Below are 15,362 nucleotides of genomic sequence, written 5' to 3'. Positions count from 1 at the left end.
TGATAAAATCGGGATTGACACTGCCTGTGAAAGTCATCATGATTGTCTCAGTGAACGTAGCTATAGACCCGGTAGACTACCAAGCACTGCACTACAGTTTACTGAGAAAAAAAATAATGCTGGTCAGATGTACCAGAATTCAGGTACAGGATTGGGTTTTATGCTTGCGATTATATTGCATTATTGGCAATGTGAGTACGTATTCAAGTTTACAGCAGCATGTGCCTTGCTAGGATATCCTACGTGCTGTGATCTGCTGACTTGAGCTTGTTGCGGAATCACAGCCATTCCGTTCCCCTGGACGCAGGACACAAAGGACAAGTATTTGTTTGTTTACATTACTGGGGATGCGCAAAATTGTGCTTGGCTTGACTTGTGTGTTTTTGTGCAGGTCCGCAACGAGTAGCAGTCCCCAACTCCCCAACCCCGCAACAAAGCAACTGCCAAAATGCACTTTGCCATGCAGGACCACAGTCTGTGCAGGAGTTGACAAACATGACAGCTAGGGGAATCACCACTGGCATCCATGATTGTGTGACATCATCGTGGCTCTAAGCATGCAATGCGCAAGTAACTTAGTTAGCTGATTGGATTGCATCGACCGTGTGCTGCTGCGGGCCAGTGCATGGGCAATGCCTAAGCATTCACGGGGCTACTCAGTGGGAACAAGAATTCCCCCCATGTGCTTGCTTGATTTCATCAGCATCATGCACAATGGACAGTGTTAGATGGGCTGTGTCGTATCTCGACGGGTAGGATCTGAGTGATGAGCGGTGTGTAGCGGAGTATCATAGGTAGGATCTGAGTGATGAGCGGTGTGTAGCGGAGTATCATGGGTAGGATCTGAGTGATGAGCGGTGTGTAGCGGAGTATCATGGGTAGGATCTGAGTGATGAGCGGTGTGTAGCGGAGTATCATGAGATCTGAGTGATGAGCGGTGTGTAGCGAAGTATCGTGAGCGTACACCTCCATGTAATCCGGCAATGGGTGATTTTTGCAGCGTGAGTGCGTGGATGCTTCTTGCCGAAATTCGCCTAGGAGGTATCAGCAATGAACTAATCCTGAGGTGCCCACTATCGACTGGGTCATGAATAATGCAAGCAGGACGTTAGGGCAAACTGTGCTGTGAGTGCTCCTGAACGCCTCAATCCTGTGACTTGAGATTGTTTGAATCCGAGGCCGCTACTGACTATGTGATGTATTGTGGGCTTCTGTATTCACTCTGCCATTCACTGTGCCATTCACTGTGCCATTCATTGTTGCAATGAACTCCGTGACTTTGATGTGACCTAGCTTGTGTGGATGTCCTGACTGTACCTAGCCCTGCAATGTTGGGGAATACCCCACTACGTGTACAACTGCAGGGAATGCCCCTATGCATGTATAACTGCAGGGTGACCAGCTTATGATGCTCACTGTTCAAACCCCCGGCTGAACCTGCAGGTGACCACATCCCTCAACAACTCACAGCCTAATATCCGTACAATGGACATTGTGACCGCATGTGATGTGTCATCTATGCAATTTAAAACTTGACTCCCTGCCGGGAAATTTACTTGTAGAGAAATATCGACATACATGCAATAGAGATGGTGTACAAAACCGGACGAGGACGGTATTCTCACGTGACTGTTCCCCACTCACCACTATCCTGTGGAGGTGGAGTGTTGTACTAATGTTATTTCTAACTTGCTATACTCCATTCATTCCACACACGCAGCGTTGGCAGCAACCAGTACAAGTAAAACATTACTCCCCGGCTGCAGGGCGGAAGGAAGCTCTTGCCATCTGCACTTTGCCGATGTTGTATGGCCAGGGCTAGAAGTCTGCATTGAAATGGGCATCATGAGCCTGAGGTCTGGATGTGAACTTTCTTGACTGAAATTATATATGGCCCTTGTCATTTGACGACCTGGCTTCTTGCGTTGTCGCAATGTACTGCAATGCAGTGCTAATAACAACAACAATAATACGATGCACACCGTGTACCCAACGAGTTACTTTGTATTTGTCCACTGCTGGGTGATACAAATACAAAGTAACTCGTTGGGTACACGGTGTGCATCGTATTATTGTTGTTGTTGTTGTTCCTTTATTTTACTTCACCATATGAACAGGCAAGACTGCCTTCTCACCGGGGCTATTGGCCCACGGCTCTTTTCATCATAATTATTGTGAGAGCCATGGGCCAATAGCCCCGGTGAGAAGGCAGTCTTGCCTGTTCATATGGTAAAGTAAAATAAAGAAACGACAACAACAACAATAATACGATGCACACCGTGTACCCAACGAGTTACTTTGTATTTGTATCACCCAGCAGTGGACTCAGTGAAATGTGAGGCTAAAGGGGATGAGACAGATGTATGTGTCATGCACTGATTGTATGCTTGCCGAGTGTGCCTGGTGTGCATGCCAAGTGAGTTATGTTGTTGGCCGGATCCTGTTTCTAGTCATCATTCGCATGGAGTGCTGAACAATGACACTGTGTATCTTCATAAGTTCTCATACGAATACAAGTGACAACACTGCATACTTGACACAACAATGTAGTCACTGTACAACTTGATGTACGTGAATAATATACAGCCATGAGGCTGTGGCATTCCTTGATGAAGGTACATGATGAGTATTGTGGTTGCTATTTACCCTCTCTCTCCGCGTCTCTCTCTCTCTCTCTCTCTCACACACACACACACACACACACACACACACACACACTCCTCTTTCCCTCCCTCCCCCCCCCCCCCCTCCCTCCCCACACATGTACATCCGGAGTTTTCCCAAGACCTTCGATCAGGGTAGTCGAGTATACTATACCTCACTAGCACAGCTCATGTAGCACTCATCATACTACACTGCCTCAGTTTCCCTGATTCTCATTCAGTACAGTCTGCAGTTTATGTGACCTCAAACTCTATGTACATTTAAAACGGGTAGATTTTAGTCTAGGCTTCTTTTGCAATCTCCCAGGCTGCTCCTAAAGTGCTTGTTGCGGCTAGAAACGAAGTTGGAGTCTGGATTTTATCCAGGCTTTTTCAAATCAAAAGAGAGATCATCTTGGGTTTTGTTGGGGTTGTCGGTCCTTTTGGTGGATTGGTATGTGCCGTGCTTTCCTGGCGATGTATAACTGGTTACACAGCTGCAATCCCATGCCAGGTCAGCACTCTGTCGTAGTACTGAAAGCAGGGCTTTAAAACACATGCCATGTGGATACACGCACCGTGAAAGATCTCCTGGTCAACTGCTACATCAATGGAAGGGTCGGTTTTGAGAACACGGCCTTTCCATTGTACAATGCTGGTGGGGTGATACCAGGGAGTCGTAAAATACCGGTATTTTACGACTCCCTGGTGGATACCATCGTCTCATGGGTTTGGAAAAAAATTTAAATTTAAAGCTGCAAACGTTCCAGTCACATGTGGAAAAGTCATCGTCGCAGCCATCATTGAGGAAGAAGCAGTGATATCAAGCGTGTTTCCCACCTTCACAACACACATACACACACACGCACAAGATGATCACATCGCACTAAGATCTCTCTTACATCTCCTGAACCGTGGGAAGAAAACTATACAATCATAGTAAGGACAATGGCACTACAGGCTAGTACAGCACATAGGTCAGCACATAGGTGGGGACCCTAAATCCAAAATGCATTGTGCGTGTAGCATCAGTAAGAAATACTGGAACCAAAATAATGTGCACTGAATTTAACGTTGCCTTTCTAGAACTCCATACATGGGCATGAAGTTACACGGATAGACGACATACAACACTTCAAATGACGTTCGACTAAGACAAGAGAGCCCCATGGAAAACGAACACGCTCTACCGCATGAGAATCGACGATAACAAAAGAATCAAAGAATGGATAAAAACTAGCCAGTATTAAAACTAAAACGCTATCACAAAAATAGCAAAAGAGAATGCACAAAACCAGTGAGTACATGAGGGCAACAGTCAAACGCTGATATAGGAACTGTCTTCCCACACACAATTCATCCAACACACATATGGCACAGAGAGCGCACACACAAATCCTAAGTCACGTCTGGTCCTCTCGATTCGGTACTTGAACGGTGTTCCCTCCGGTTTGGTGTTTTGGGGTGGACACGGATACGAATACACCCAGTGGCCATACTCCCGCTACGCTGGTGTAGGTTTAGTCATCAATGCGGTTCAGCTCAGCATTGTAGATGTCGATGGTCTCCTGGTCATACAAGACAAAGTAGACCTGTTTGATGTTGGACGCCATGACCGAGACAAAGTAGGACTTGATAGCCTTGATGATAAGGCGCGCCGCCGTCTCCTTTGGAAATCGGTTCGAGCCACTGCCGACGCTGGGAAGGGCCAACGACTTCACCTGACTGGTGTCGGCCAGTGACAAGCAGTTCTTCACGCACTTCTCCAAGTCATCTTCGCTTGTTGCTGTGCCCCATTGTGGACTGTGCACGTGAATGACGTGGGAAGCAGGCAAGGAGTGACCACTGCAGATAGCTGCATCGCCGACCGACAGCGAGCCATGGTTCGCCAGCAACGCAGTCACCTCCTGCTGGAAATCTGCCCCGCCAGCTTTGAGCAGTGCTGTTCCCACTTCGCCGCCAAGGTACATGCTGGCGTTAGTGGGGTGCACCACGGCATCACAGCTGAGGCTGCTCAGATCTCCCTCGATGACAGTCAGTTTCTGACCTAAGAAGAGAGTCTTCTCGGACAGGACCACAATTGAGGATGTATTGCGTGCAGTTGATGACGCAGCCGCGGCACTCTTGCGACGGCCAGATGCAGCAGGAGCCTTGGAAGCCGCGGCCTTCGCCATGCTCTTACCTCGTCCCTTGGCCTGCACCTGAGCAGCAGCCTTTGCTGCCCTGCCCTTGGGAGCTGCAGCTGCTGCTTTCGGCTTCGGTTTGGGTTTGGGTGCTTTGACTACTGGTGCAGGCTGGCTGGACGGATCCATCCATTTCTTATGTCCCTTAACTTTGGACAGAAGTTCAGGTCGAATTTGCGGCAGGACCCCACCATTGGGGATGGTCACTCCCTTCAGAACGCGATGCAATTCTTCGTCGTTCGCCACGGCCAGGAGAATATGGCGAGGGATGATACGGGATTTCTTGTTCTGGCGTGCAGCGTTTCCAGCCAATTCCACCACTTCAGCTACAAGGTACTCCAAGACGGCGGACAGGTAAACCGGTGCCACAGCAGATATCCTCTTTTTCAGTATGAACTGGCGAAGATAGCGATTTATGCGTCCGACTGGAAATTGCAGGCCAGCACGCGACGACTTGGAGCGAGAAGCCCCTTTCTTCTTTCCGCCAGCAGGCCCTCTAATTCTAGCTGGAGCCATTTCCAAAGAAGACGTACGAGCGAACTCACAACCGCCGAAGATAGTTGAACACCAGCAACTACAGTCTACAGTAGCAACTGTTAGTGTACAATAATTATGTTGACCAAATGACAAGATCAAGAAACGGCGCGGTAAGAATGCGATATCTTTTTATACTTTTTACTTCTCTTCACTTCATGCTCAAATCCGAGGTTCGAGCCAATCACCGCATTTGCTCAGGCACTTCACACAAACTGAAAACGAACGATCACATAGTTTGAACCGGGGAGTCGTAAAAGGCTTTTACACTGTACGACTCCCTAGCCTTGGACTCCAAGTCCAAGTAAAGGTAGTTGTGTCTTGATCAGGAAGTACTAAACTGCCGGATTCTAGTCTTGATCATGCAACGAGTCGTAAAAATACGAAGCGTCGAAGCCTTGTCGAGTGACGTCACTGACGTGATGTGTTTTCGGATGGCAACGCATGAGTGCGCCGATCCACGGATCCGCCACGTCAGCTTTGAAAAAAAAACAAGCACCGACAAGAAAACTCTGGAGTTTACGAGTCGTGGTCACTTTGAAGTTTGGTTGGTATCTTTTGAGTAGAAGGACGACTATTCTTGCCATCATGTGGAAGTTTGTGGTAGCCTGCCTTTGTCTGGCAGTGGTAGTTCGTGCCGATGATGGCTTGGTAATCGATACGCTTTTCAAGCCCGAGGATTGCGGAGAAGTGAGCAAATCCGGTGACTCCCTGGGCATGAATTACAAAGGAACATTGGCATCAAATGGTGAAGTATTCGATGAATCTCGCCCCGGCTCCCCCTTTACGTTCACTATTGGAGCAGGACAAGTCATCCAAGGCTGGGACCGTGGTCTGCTGGATATGTGCGTTGGAGAAAAGCGCAAGCTGACAATCCCACCCGCCCTTGGATATGGTGACCAAGGTGCTGGCAAAATTCCAGCAGGAGCAACTCTCATTTTCGAAGTGGAACTGCTTTCACTGAACGAGGCAGCTCCCGATGCTGCAGGTGGTGAGGCCGGTTTGGAGAGTCTGTTCAAGGGAATGGATAAGGACAACAGTGGTGGAATCGATAAGGAAGAGATCAAGATATACCTCAACAGTCAGGGAGGCTTCCAAGGTGAAGAGAATATTGATGATATTGTGGAAGAAATTTTCAAGGCTGAAGACAAGAACAACGATCAGCTGCTGACTCTGGACGAATTCGGACCAGACAACTCAGAACCAGAAGTAGCCCACGATGCAGAAGAATTGTAAATTAAAAACTAAATTAGTTTCCAGTTTTTAATCATAACATTTTTCTTCTAGTATTTTAGCCTGTTTTAGTGACATTGCCGGTACCCAACTGCTCTAACCTATGGACTGCCCATCACCGTGCTAATCCTCCATCAGTGGAATTTTGTACGCTATACCCGTTTGTGTAAAATGTGAGTGTTGTGAATGAGCCAGCAAATTTGCAGAATGTGTAACGCCAAGGGTACATAACCCCCAGTAGTATGTACTCTTGGTGACGGCCATGCCTGTTTGTGGCTGTGTTATCATCTGGGAATATATCATACCGGTATACATGTACGGGGTCAGGTCAGCTCTGGGCTTTAATGGCGGATGAAGAACACATTCAAAAAACTGTCCATGCGCCACTGCCTATTGCCTTGGACCAATACAATGGATTATGGACTTCGGCAACGCACTGTGCTGAACTGGAGTCTGGGTACATATTTCCACTAACCAGCACAGTGCATGTACATGTACCGTATTTCCGCAAAAAGTAGGCCGGTCTACTATTTTTTCAAACTCGTCCTAACCCGGCCCTATAATTGAGGACGGTCTTTTTTTTCAACCCAGTTAATAGTTTGATCCCGGTCTTCTATTTTTCGCAACACAGTTTTACCCCCGGTCTTCCATTTTCTTCTACACAGTTTGAGCACGGTCGTAAGACTCATTTACAGTAGTAGGCCCGGTCTTCTAATCGGAGACGGTTTTGTATTTTTTCAATCGCCCCCTGCCGCGGCCTTGTATTCGAGGACGGTCTTTTATTTGCGGAAATACGGTATAGGTCGCACTCGATTGTAAATCATTGTTAAAGTCGCACCCCCCCCCCCCCCCCCCCCCATTTCCAGGTCCATGGCATTATCGTTTTGATAATTATTCACTTCAGTACGAGGTGAATAGCAATTTCTGGACATAAAAATAAAATAGAGGCCCACTGGCTGTGTGTTTTACATTTTTCATATCTTTTCGTATCTATTGTATGGCCTAATCCTTCATCTTTCCAAATATGTGACAATTGCTCATGCTGTGGTCCCAGAGATTTTATAGCAGGTTGTTTTCGACAGGCCAATTTTTTTGGCCTAAATTTCAGTGTATGGAATTCTGGACATGAAAGTAAAATAGCGTCAATAGGCATCCTATACTGCACCATTTTTGTTATTTATTCTATTGGTGGACTGCAGTTGGCCTCTTCACGCTTCCAGCCAACAGGTCCAAGACAATACAGCGTCTGAAGTGGAGTGCACATGGGAAGCCAACGATTCGTCCATCACTTCTTATTTTACTCAAAATTCAAAATTCTCATGCGACATAGTACCACAAAACTCGTTGAAATGCCTCCCAAGAAAAGGTTATCAACAAGGCACCGACACGAGGAGAAACTACAACAGCCCAGCTGTCAACTGCAACAAGAAAAAACTTCATCAACCTGATTGACTTGACTCTACACGCGACGAAAAATTATTTTACTCGAAATGTCCAGAAATGTACAATGTCCAGAAATAGCAATTCACCTCGTTAGGGCCTGGTCAGACTGCGGCAAAATCGAAATAATCCTAGGATTATAATCCGAATCTCCATAGTAACTTGCCGCCAGAGCGGCAAAAGCGAGAGTTGACGCTCCAAAAAAAAAGCAAGAACGGGCCACGCTTTTCCGCTCCAAACAGGATTTGACGCTGATACGCCATTGACGCTGATAATCACTGATTTTTTCATCTCGATATCGAGGAGCTAATTGGCCACGGACAACAACAAAACTCATAAGGATGGTTGCAAGGATTGCACTGAAGGTGTTGGCGATCCCAAGGTGAAGGAATTTGACGTCGTTCGTGGAGATTACCACTTGACGCTCGAAATGAAATTTGAATTTTCATTCTCCCCACATGTGTAGTGTGATCGCGATTCAAATTCTGGACGTTGTTCTTTTTTCGTCAGGCAACCAAAAGTTGCCGCAGTCTGACCAGGCCCTTAGTCATGCTCGATTATAAGTCGCACCTCTTTGTTGGCCCTGAAGTTAAGTGTAAAAAGGTGCGACTTATATTCGGGGAAATACGGTAATTCTAAAATTATTGCTTCACTTCATTATCTCATTTACGTCATAGCACATGCTGTCCCCGTGGAAAATTGCGATTCCACGGATACAGACTCAGATGACTTCTTATAAATCCGCAATTTCAGCACATTCTACGCAATTGTTGAAGTTTTGTTGCATCACATAATCGAGTTCTTTAGGAAAAAAATTGGCAGTTTTGGCAGGCAGACCGGTACATTTATAGGGTTTTACGTAACAGATTAACCAATCCACTTGCCATTATTTTTATTTTAGCAAAAAAAACTGTCCCTAATTCCCTGCAAATAATTCATTGTGTCACGAATTTCGAGCTATTCTTCTGCGATTTTCCCCATGCACATGGCAAAAAATGCCAAGAGCAGGATGAACTGGAGATAAGCCTTTTCGTTAAGGGAAAACCCAAAATCGCTCCACGTACTGAAATAACAAGCAGGTTGAGAACCAGCGAGCTATGCCTCGTCACTGTCAAAAACATAACAAAACATTGGATGGATTTAAAAATATTTATAAAAAAACTGCTGCAGGTGAAGCATGAAAGTGCATTGAAACCTAAAACTAATACGAAAAGTGCACATCTGACCGAATTTGAGCCAGCGACACCGGCATAGTTGCCCTAAATACACAGCCATTATAATTATCATAAGCTAGGTGTGCTAGCACTCATCACGTGTATGGTAGTCATGTTGGTTCATGTTACTGATCAAGAAAGGGTTTAAGAACATCAAAGCAACTGGCCTGCCAGTAGTACAAACATAATGCACGGAGCAGCAGGAGAGAGAGAAGCGATTCAGAGAAAGAAACGTCAAGGTGCTGTTTAGCTACCGTTATGCCGGTGTGCTGCAAATCAGGCGGGCCACGGCTGGGGCCTTGGGCAGTAACTGAGTACCGTCATCAACATCAACTATGTTCTCATTGACATGTACCTGAGAAGGTGACGCAATGTCAGTTAGCTCTTTACGATTGATGTTCCCAACACCAACAACGATTACGCGCGCACCGAGACTACGCAATCGATCGGCCTCCGGGCCTGGGATGGAGCCGGCGTCGAATGAGGCGGACGTAATAAGAAGCACAACTCTGCGCGCACCTCGCCTTGCTCCAACTTCTTCAAAGAACAATGTCCTAGCACTCTGCAATGCACTGCCAGTAGCAACGGCCGCACCGCGCACAGAGTGTGTGAGTTGCTTCACTGCCGACATCAACGACGAGTAGGTCTCGTGGCGTGCCAGGCCAAACTCTATAGCGGGACGCGTGCCATAGCGGACCATGCCCACGTGCACCGGTGGCACTGCAACATGGGAGAGCAGAGCTCGCGTGAAGTTGACCACTTGGTTGAAGTAGAGTGCGTTCTGTGGCTCGTGAACAATCAGCATCAGATCCAGAGCAGTACCAGTGCCTGGCGAACAGCCTGTATAAGCCACACACACACACACACACACACACGCACACACACACACACACGCACACGCACACGCACACACACACACACACACACACACACACACACACACACACACACACACAATATGGTCTTGTTTATACAGTCAGACCTCGCTTAACCGCACACATCTGTTTTCCACAAAAATATCCGGATAGGCGAGGGAACCGGATAACTGAACACACATACTGTATATGCATGTGGCATGTCAAAAGCAGTGACATCGTACATACATGTAGACGGGTCCTATGCAGTACAACTATCGTGCACAGTATGTAAAACAAGCGAGAAAAATGACAAGTGCATGCAACTAAGTCCTGTCCACATGCACCCAGCAGGTCAAGGACCTCATTTGCCGGTGCAACTCCCTGATTCTAGCTTTTGGAAGCCACATGCAACCGGATACGACGAAGCTTTTTGCACACATTTTAACCAGTTTGTACACAAAATCATGCACCGGTATGCGGATCGCGAGGTCCGGTTATGTTGTATGCATAACATATGCTGCACATCGGTAACCAGCGATTTTCTTCCGGATGGCGAGGGATCCGGATAAACGAGGACCGGATAAGCGAGGTCTGACTGTATATAGGACTAACTTACATACAAAAAGGTGACACTGTGGACGTAACCCCGCTACTGTTTCAACTTTTAAGACTTTTTCGCCAAACTTGACTTTTGTAATACCTGTCCTCCCAAGAAGCTCGTCATTCCCTGGGCGCACTCTTCTGTCTGTACAAGCTACAATGTCATGCATCCCCCCCCCCTGCAGAACAGGGCTCTCCTCCCACCACTTAAAGCAGCACCAGCAGGCCGTCGTCTCAGCACCAGGCAGCAAGATAACGTTATTGCTCAGGCAAGACACAGCCACCAGCTCATTTATAAAGTGTGCCGCCTATCAGGCAGTCATGGCATCTAGGGAAACAACACGAGACTATTGTACCCGGCACAGTGTACATGTTGGACCCTGGATTGGGAACTTCTACATGTATGTGATCTGTGGTCTATAACACTTGGCTGCAATCACAGCCACGTCCTGCTGATCCCAAAAGCGGCCCAGACCAGTGATGCCATGTGCGACAGTGCTAAAAACCAGCCCCGTCCCAAGGGTAATTGTAATGGGTAGTCCAGGAGCGGAGTCCACATTGCTTTGCATTTCACTGGCTCATGTTGTTTTCCCAGACGCTATGACTCCCTGCTGACCATGATGGGCTACAACAATGTGCTGCAGCATCACTACACGGACACACAGTCACTCCAGCATCACTACACGGACAACAATTCACCACCTGCCATCACCTCTGGGTCTCTGCGGCTGGCATCATTGTCAACAACCTGCCAGGGTGTATAAGTCTGATGTCGAACATGCCAACATTTCACGACTATTGTTCTTTATTTTATTTTTCACTTTTGTTCTTGTTCCTCTTCACCCATCCTCCAGGCCCCCCCCCCCCCCCCCTCCTCCCCCTCCCCTCCCCTCCCCCCCCCCCCCCGCCTCGTCATGTTTAGGCATAGGACTATGGACAGAACTAGCAGTGAGACCACACAGAGCCTCCTATGGTTGTCATCACCATGTGCTCACCCATCTATAGTTCTATATCTGATGAGCAAAGACAGAAATCTGTTGAAGAGACTTACCAGGCAGAATAGCTTGTCCATGATCGACCCCGTTAGTGTTTCCCGAGCATGCTGCCTTGCGACACACACCGTTCTCCACAGCCGGGCCGTGGCAGGTCTGCTCTGGAGAGGATTTCTGGCATGTTCGGCGACGTACTTGCACGCCCTGGCCGCAGGTCACTGAGCACTCCCATGCAGACCATGCACTGTACTCTCCATACACGACTGTGGACCGGGTTGGGGGAGATGCAATGCTGCCACCTACGAGTCGTAAGCAAAGCACATGCCCAGCAAGAAAAGTCAAACAAAGTGCCATGACAAAGAAACTCAGTCACGTTATACAGCTCCACCTGATCAGCAGTAACCAGTGGCAGTGGATGTCCAACATCATCAGCGTGCCAAAGTGGGACACCTGTGTATTCAGTGTCACCAAGGGTTTTCTACTTGTGTACTGACCACTGCCATTTTGCGGAATGTTCATAGGGAGAGAGAGAGAGAGAGAGAGAGAGAGAGAGAGAGAGAGAGAGAGAGAGAGAGAGAGAGAGAGAGAGAGCGAGAGAAGCAACTGTTACTAAGTACATGAAAGTACATGTACTAGCTGTAGTGTGTACCTTTGCTGCATGTTGGTCGTGAACCAGACCAAGTACCATCAGCTTGACATCGCTGTGTAGCAGCTCCCAGCATTGTGAAGCTCTGGAAACAGCGGTACAGCACGACTGCGCCTTCGACAAACGGTTTCTTTCCTGTCCGCAGGCCGTTTGCAGGTACACCAGGGTCGGCGCAGAAATCCAAGTTCAAATCTAAAATCACACGAAGGTAGTAGAAACCCTAGTTTAGTAACACCTGCAATACTGCAGCCAACAGTCTATTGGCAGCAGGCCAGGTCACTTATCTACAATAACAACCAGCCCATGGCATATATATATATATATATATATACACTCAGACACAAAGGATCTCCAAGTTATATATATATATATATCTTAATGTCTGTGGTGCCTCCTTTGCACCATGGCTGGTAGCTCGTAGCTGTACTGATGAGGCATTTATGGCCGAAACAGCTTGCCGTCTACAGCATTGGGTATCACGCTCCTCGGCTTTCGCCTTGTTGAGCACTCTCAGTAGGCTGCTCTAGTGCTGCTGCATCGCACAATGCCCGCTACATTTTGTAGTTTGAGCACTCTGGCGCTAGAGCGACGAGCTACCTTAATGTCTGTGGTGCCTCCTTTGCACCATGGCTGGTAGCTCGGCCTATTTAGCTCGTAGCTGTACTGATGAGGCCTTTATGGCCGAAACAGCTTGCTGTCTACAGCATTGGGTATATAATAATATATATATATTTTTAATGATGCACACTAAACGTATTAGCCAAAAAATAATAATTTAGTGCGAAAATAAGAAAAATAAATAATAACACCCGAAAGCGCTAAATACAAACGCCCATGGCATATCGACACATTCACCTAAGGGTTGGTTCACATAAGCAAAATCGGCGCCGCAAGACATCGCAAGACATCAGCGGTGAGCCAGCTCCCGATCCGTTGCGCATACGGTTCGAGTACCAAATCTACTACAAAAGTAGTACAGAATGTGCCCAAATGCTACGACAGGTTTGCCAATTGAAGCTTCAATTCTTTGTTTCTTCAGTAGTTCAAGGTCTTTCGGTGATGGCCACTCGGTGCTACCTTTTACTGGAGACCATGAAACTACTTCTACACCTCTTATTGCAGTCTAGTAAGCGGTGGTGTCGAAATTATGCGTGCAAGCGTTGATGAAGTCACACGAACTTGTCTATGTATCCTTCGTATTTTTCATTTATTTCAATTGTATTTGTCGCATAAGTTGCACAACAGTCAAGCAGATCATCCTGGAAGGACGGGTTGGTATGCTGATTTAATTTGCCACCTTGAAACGACTACAAGAATGGCGAACGGACCTCATCTGCTTCAATTATTTAGGAAAATTTAGGATGAGTCTTGGTTTGAAATTTTGACAAAGTCTGGCTCCCGGCACCGGCGATCACCGGCGCGAACGGTTCACAAACCACTTTTGGCCAAAATTGTATGTGATCGGCGCCGGGGCAGATCGCAAGAGTTGGCCACTGTCCAACTTTGCCGGCGGTCTCTTGCGATATTTTACCATAATGATTTTGTTACGACTGCACTGGTTCACATAATCGCAATGTGCCGGGAGAGGTTGCAAGAGGCCCACTCCCGATGACTCCCGGCGCGTACCGGCGAAATGTGAACCAACCCTAACACACAGGACACAGGTCACATCTTTCCCGTGGTGCTAGGTGAAATCGGTTCCTTGCATCTCAGCTTTACAGATTGTGCATGCCACAACCACGCACACACTGTATGAATACCATCATGATCGGACAATGTCCAGAAACATGTAGAAACAATTTGAGGTCAATTGGACATCCCATCCCTGAGTTATAAAGCTTTGAAGGTGAGGCATATCTGGTAAATTCTGGTACATTCCAAAATATTCCAAAATAATATCCTTAATAAAAACTCAGATGTTGAGCCAATCGTAATATGTAAAGAGAAATGGACCCATCAGTTACTAGTTATGACTAACAGTCCACCAAGGTAACGAGATACAGTCAGATAGTGCGACAACAAGGTACAACACTAACAAAGATATTGAGATATTCGACGACCTGACACCTAGCTCCAACACATCTACGAAGCGCAGACCAACAATCTTTCAACTTGGAACTTGGAAGGCTCAAAAGCAGACCCGTGTGTTGAACAACTGTAGAAAATTTCATCCAATTCCATCAAGGCAGTGCATTGTTACGAGCATTGCAGTGCCGGGCCTGCGCGAACCCAGAGCGCCACCTTTTTTTTACAAGTTGACCCGTTCATAAGCAACCATGGGATGTGCACATGCTGTCCACGAGGTCAGCAGAACAATACCAGGGGCGGATCCAGGATTTTTCCAAGGAGGTTCAATTTTTTCCCACCCTATTCACACTGACGAAATGATGACATATAATTTACATGTATAAAAGTGCACGTTTGCGTGACATTATAGAAGATGCGCGCCACAAGGAAAATTTTTCATTCAATGTCTTTGCCGCAGAATAGCTGATTGGTACTTTTCTCCAGCAGCTCGTCTATAATAATTGTCCGTCATATTGTACTCCGAGCCACCCAATGTTGATTCCAATATACTGGTACTTCAGAAGTATGTAGAGTAGGTTCCAAAAGGTAGGCTTCCTGCATCTTCCGTGTCTTAGTCATTGACTCATTTGCATTGTCCCCAGTTCGGGGAAAATGTTATTATTGGATGATGGGATTTATCGCTGTTCTCACACTTTACCATTTTAGCAGCTTGCATATGCCATTGATATATGTGGAAAGCGCGCACTTGCGCCATTTCTGGTGTATAAGAATGATCATTCCTCCATTATCATCATTATCATCCTCTACTGATGAGCTCCGACAGGGAGCGAAACAGCTGTCTAGAGGCGTGGAGCAATATTATCTCTCAACGGAAGTGTCCTTGCTGGTGTCTGTATGGTTCGGCTGAAGAGCGCGTGGTTGTGATGAGTTGGGAATGCAATGAATTGGATGATGGGAGGTTGAACTAATTACTTGAACGTGATTTTCAAAGTC

At 47.0% G+C, this 15,362-nt stretch overlaps 3 protein-coding genes and 1 long non-coding RNA gene across 11 annotated transcripts in view; 2 read left to right on the top strand and 2 right to left on the bottom strand.

Moving 5' to 3' along the window:
• Nucleotides 1–1,283, top strand: part of LOC135809097 (uncharacterized) — a 1,999-nt gene extending 716 nt beyond the window's left edge. The window contains exon 2 of the long non-coding RNA XR_010552165.1: nt 392–1,283. This is a non-coding gene — a long non-coding RNA (uncharacterized LOC135809097). The remainder of the gene's footprint in view (nt 1–391) is intronic.
• A 2,235-nt stretch (nt 1,284–3,518) lies between these two features.
• Nucleotides 3,519–5,465, bottom strand: LOC135809093 (core histone macro-H2A.1-like). Its single transcript, XM_065322363.1, has one exon. The coding sequence runs from the start codon at nt 5,339–5,341 to the stop codon at nt 4,163–4,165; it is 1,179 nt and encodes a 392-aa protein (XP_065178435.1). The 5' UTR covers nt 5,342–5,465; the 3' UTR covers nt 3,519–4,162.
• Nucleotides 5,466–5,866: 401 nt separating this feature from the next.
• Nucleotides 5,867–6,782, top strand: LOC135809092 (uncharacterized). Its single transcript, XM_065322362.1, has one exon. The coding sequence runs from the start codon at nt 5,948–5,950 to the stop codon at nt 6,593–6,595; it is 648 nt and encodes a 215-aa protein (XP_065178434.1). The 5' UTR covers nt 5,867–5,947; the 3' UTR covers nt 6,596–6,782.
• Nucleotides 6,783–9,088: 2,306 nt separating this feature from the next.
• LOC135809090 (mucin-17-like) overlaps nt 9,089–15,362 on the bottom strand; it is a 58,281-nt gene continuing 52,007 nt past the window's right edge. For 7 of the 8 annotated variants that reach the window (XM_065322352.1, XM_065322358.1, XM_065322355.1 and 4 more), the window contains 3 exons: nt 12,345–12,533; nt 11,755–11,994; nt 9,089–10,086 (listed from right to left, as the gene is read on the bottom strand). In XM_065322352.1, coding sequence (XP_065178424.1) covers nt 9,503–10,086; nt 11,755–11,994; nt 12,345–12,533 — 1,013 coding nt within the window. In that variant the 3' untranslated portion in view covers nt 9,089–9,502. The remainder of the gene's footprint in view (nt 10,087–11,754; nt 11,995–12,344; nt 12,534–15,362) is intronic. The other variant, XM_065322359.1, reaches the window with a different exon arrangement.

The sequence above is a fragment of the Sycon ciliatum genome, chromosome 2 (genome assembly GCF_964019385.1).
Source record: "Sycon ciliatum chromosome 2, ocSycCili1.1, whole genome shotgun sequence".
In the NCBI taxonomy this organism is placed as follows: Eukaryota; Metazoa; Porifera; class Calcarea; order Leucosolenida; family Sycettidae; genus Sycon; species Sycon ciliatum.
This window is presented reverse-complemented; position numbering and strand designations above follow the sequence as displayed.

Bases quoted from the DNA above. Each gene is read 5' to 3' on its own strand.
- LOC135809093 (XM_065322363.1), bottom strand. From the start codon at position 5,341: ATGGCTCCAGCTAGAATTAGAGGGCCTGCTGGCGGAAAGAAGAAAGGG.
- LOC135809092 (XM_065322362.1), top strand. From the start codon at position 5,948: ATGTGGAAGTTTGTGGTAGCCTGCCTTTGTCTGGCAGTGGTAGTTCGT.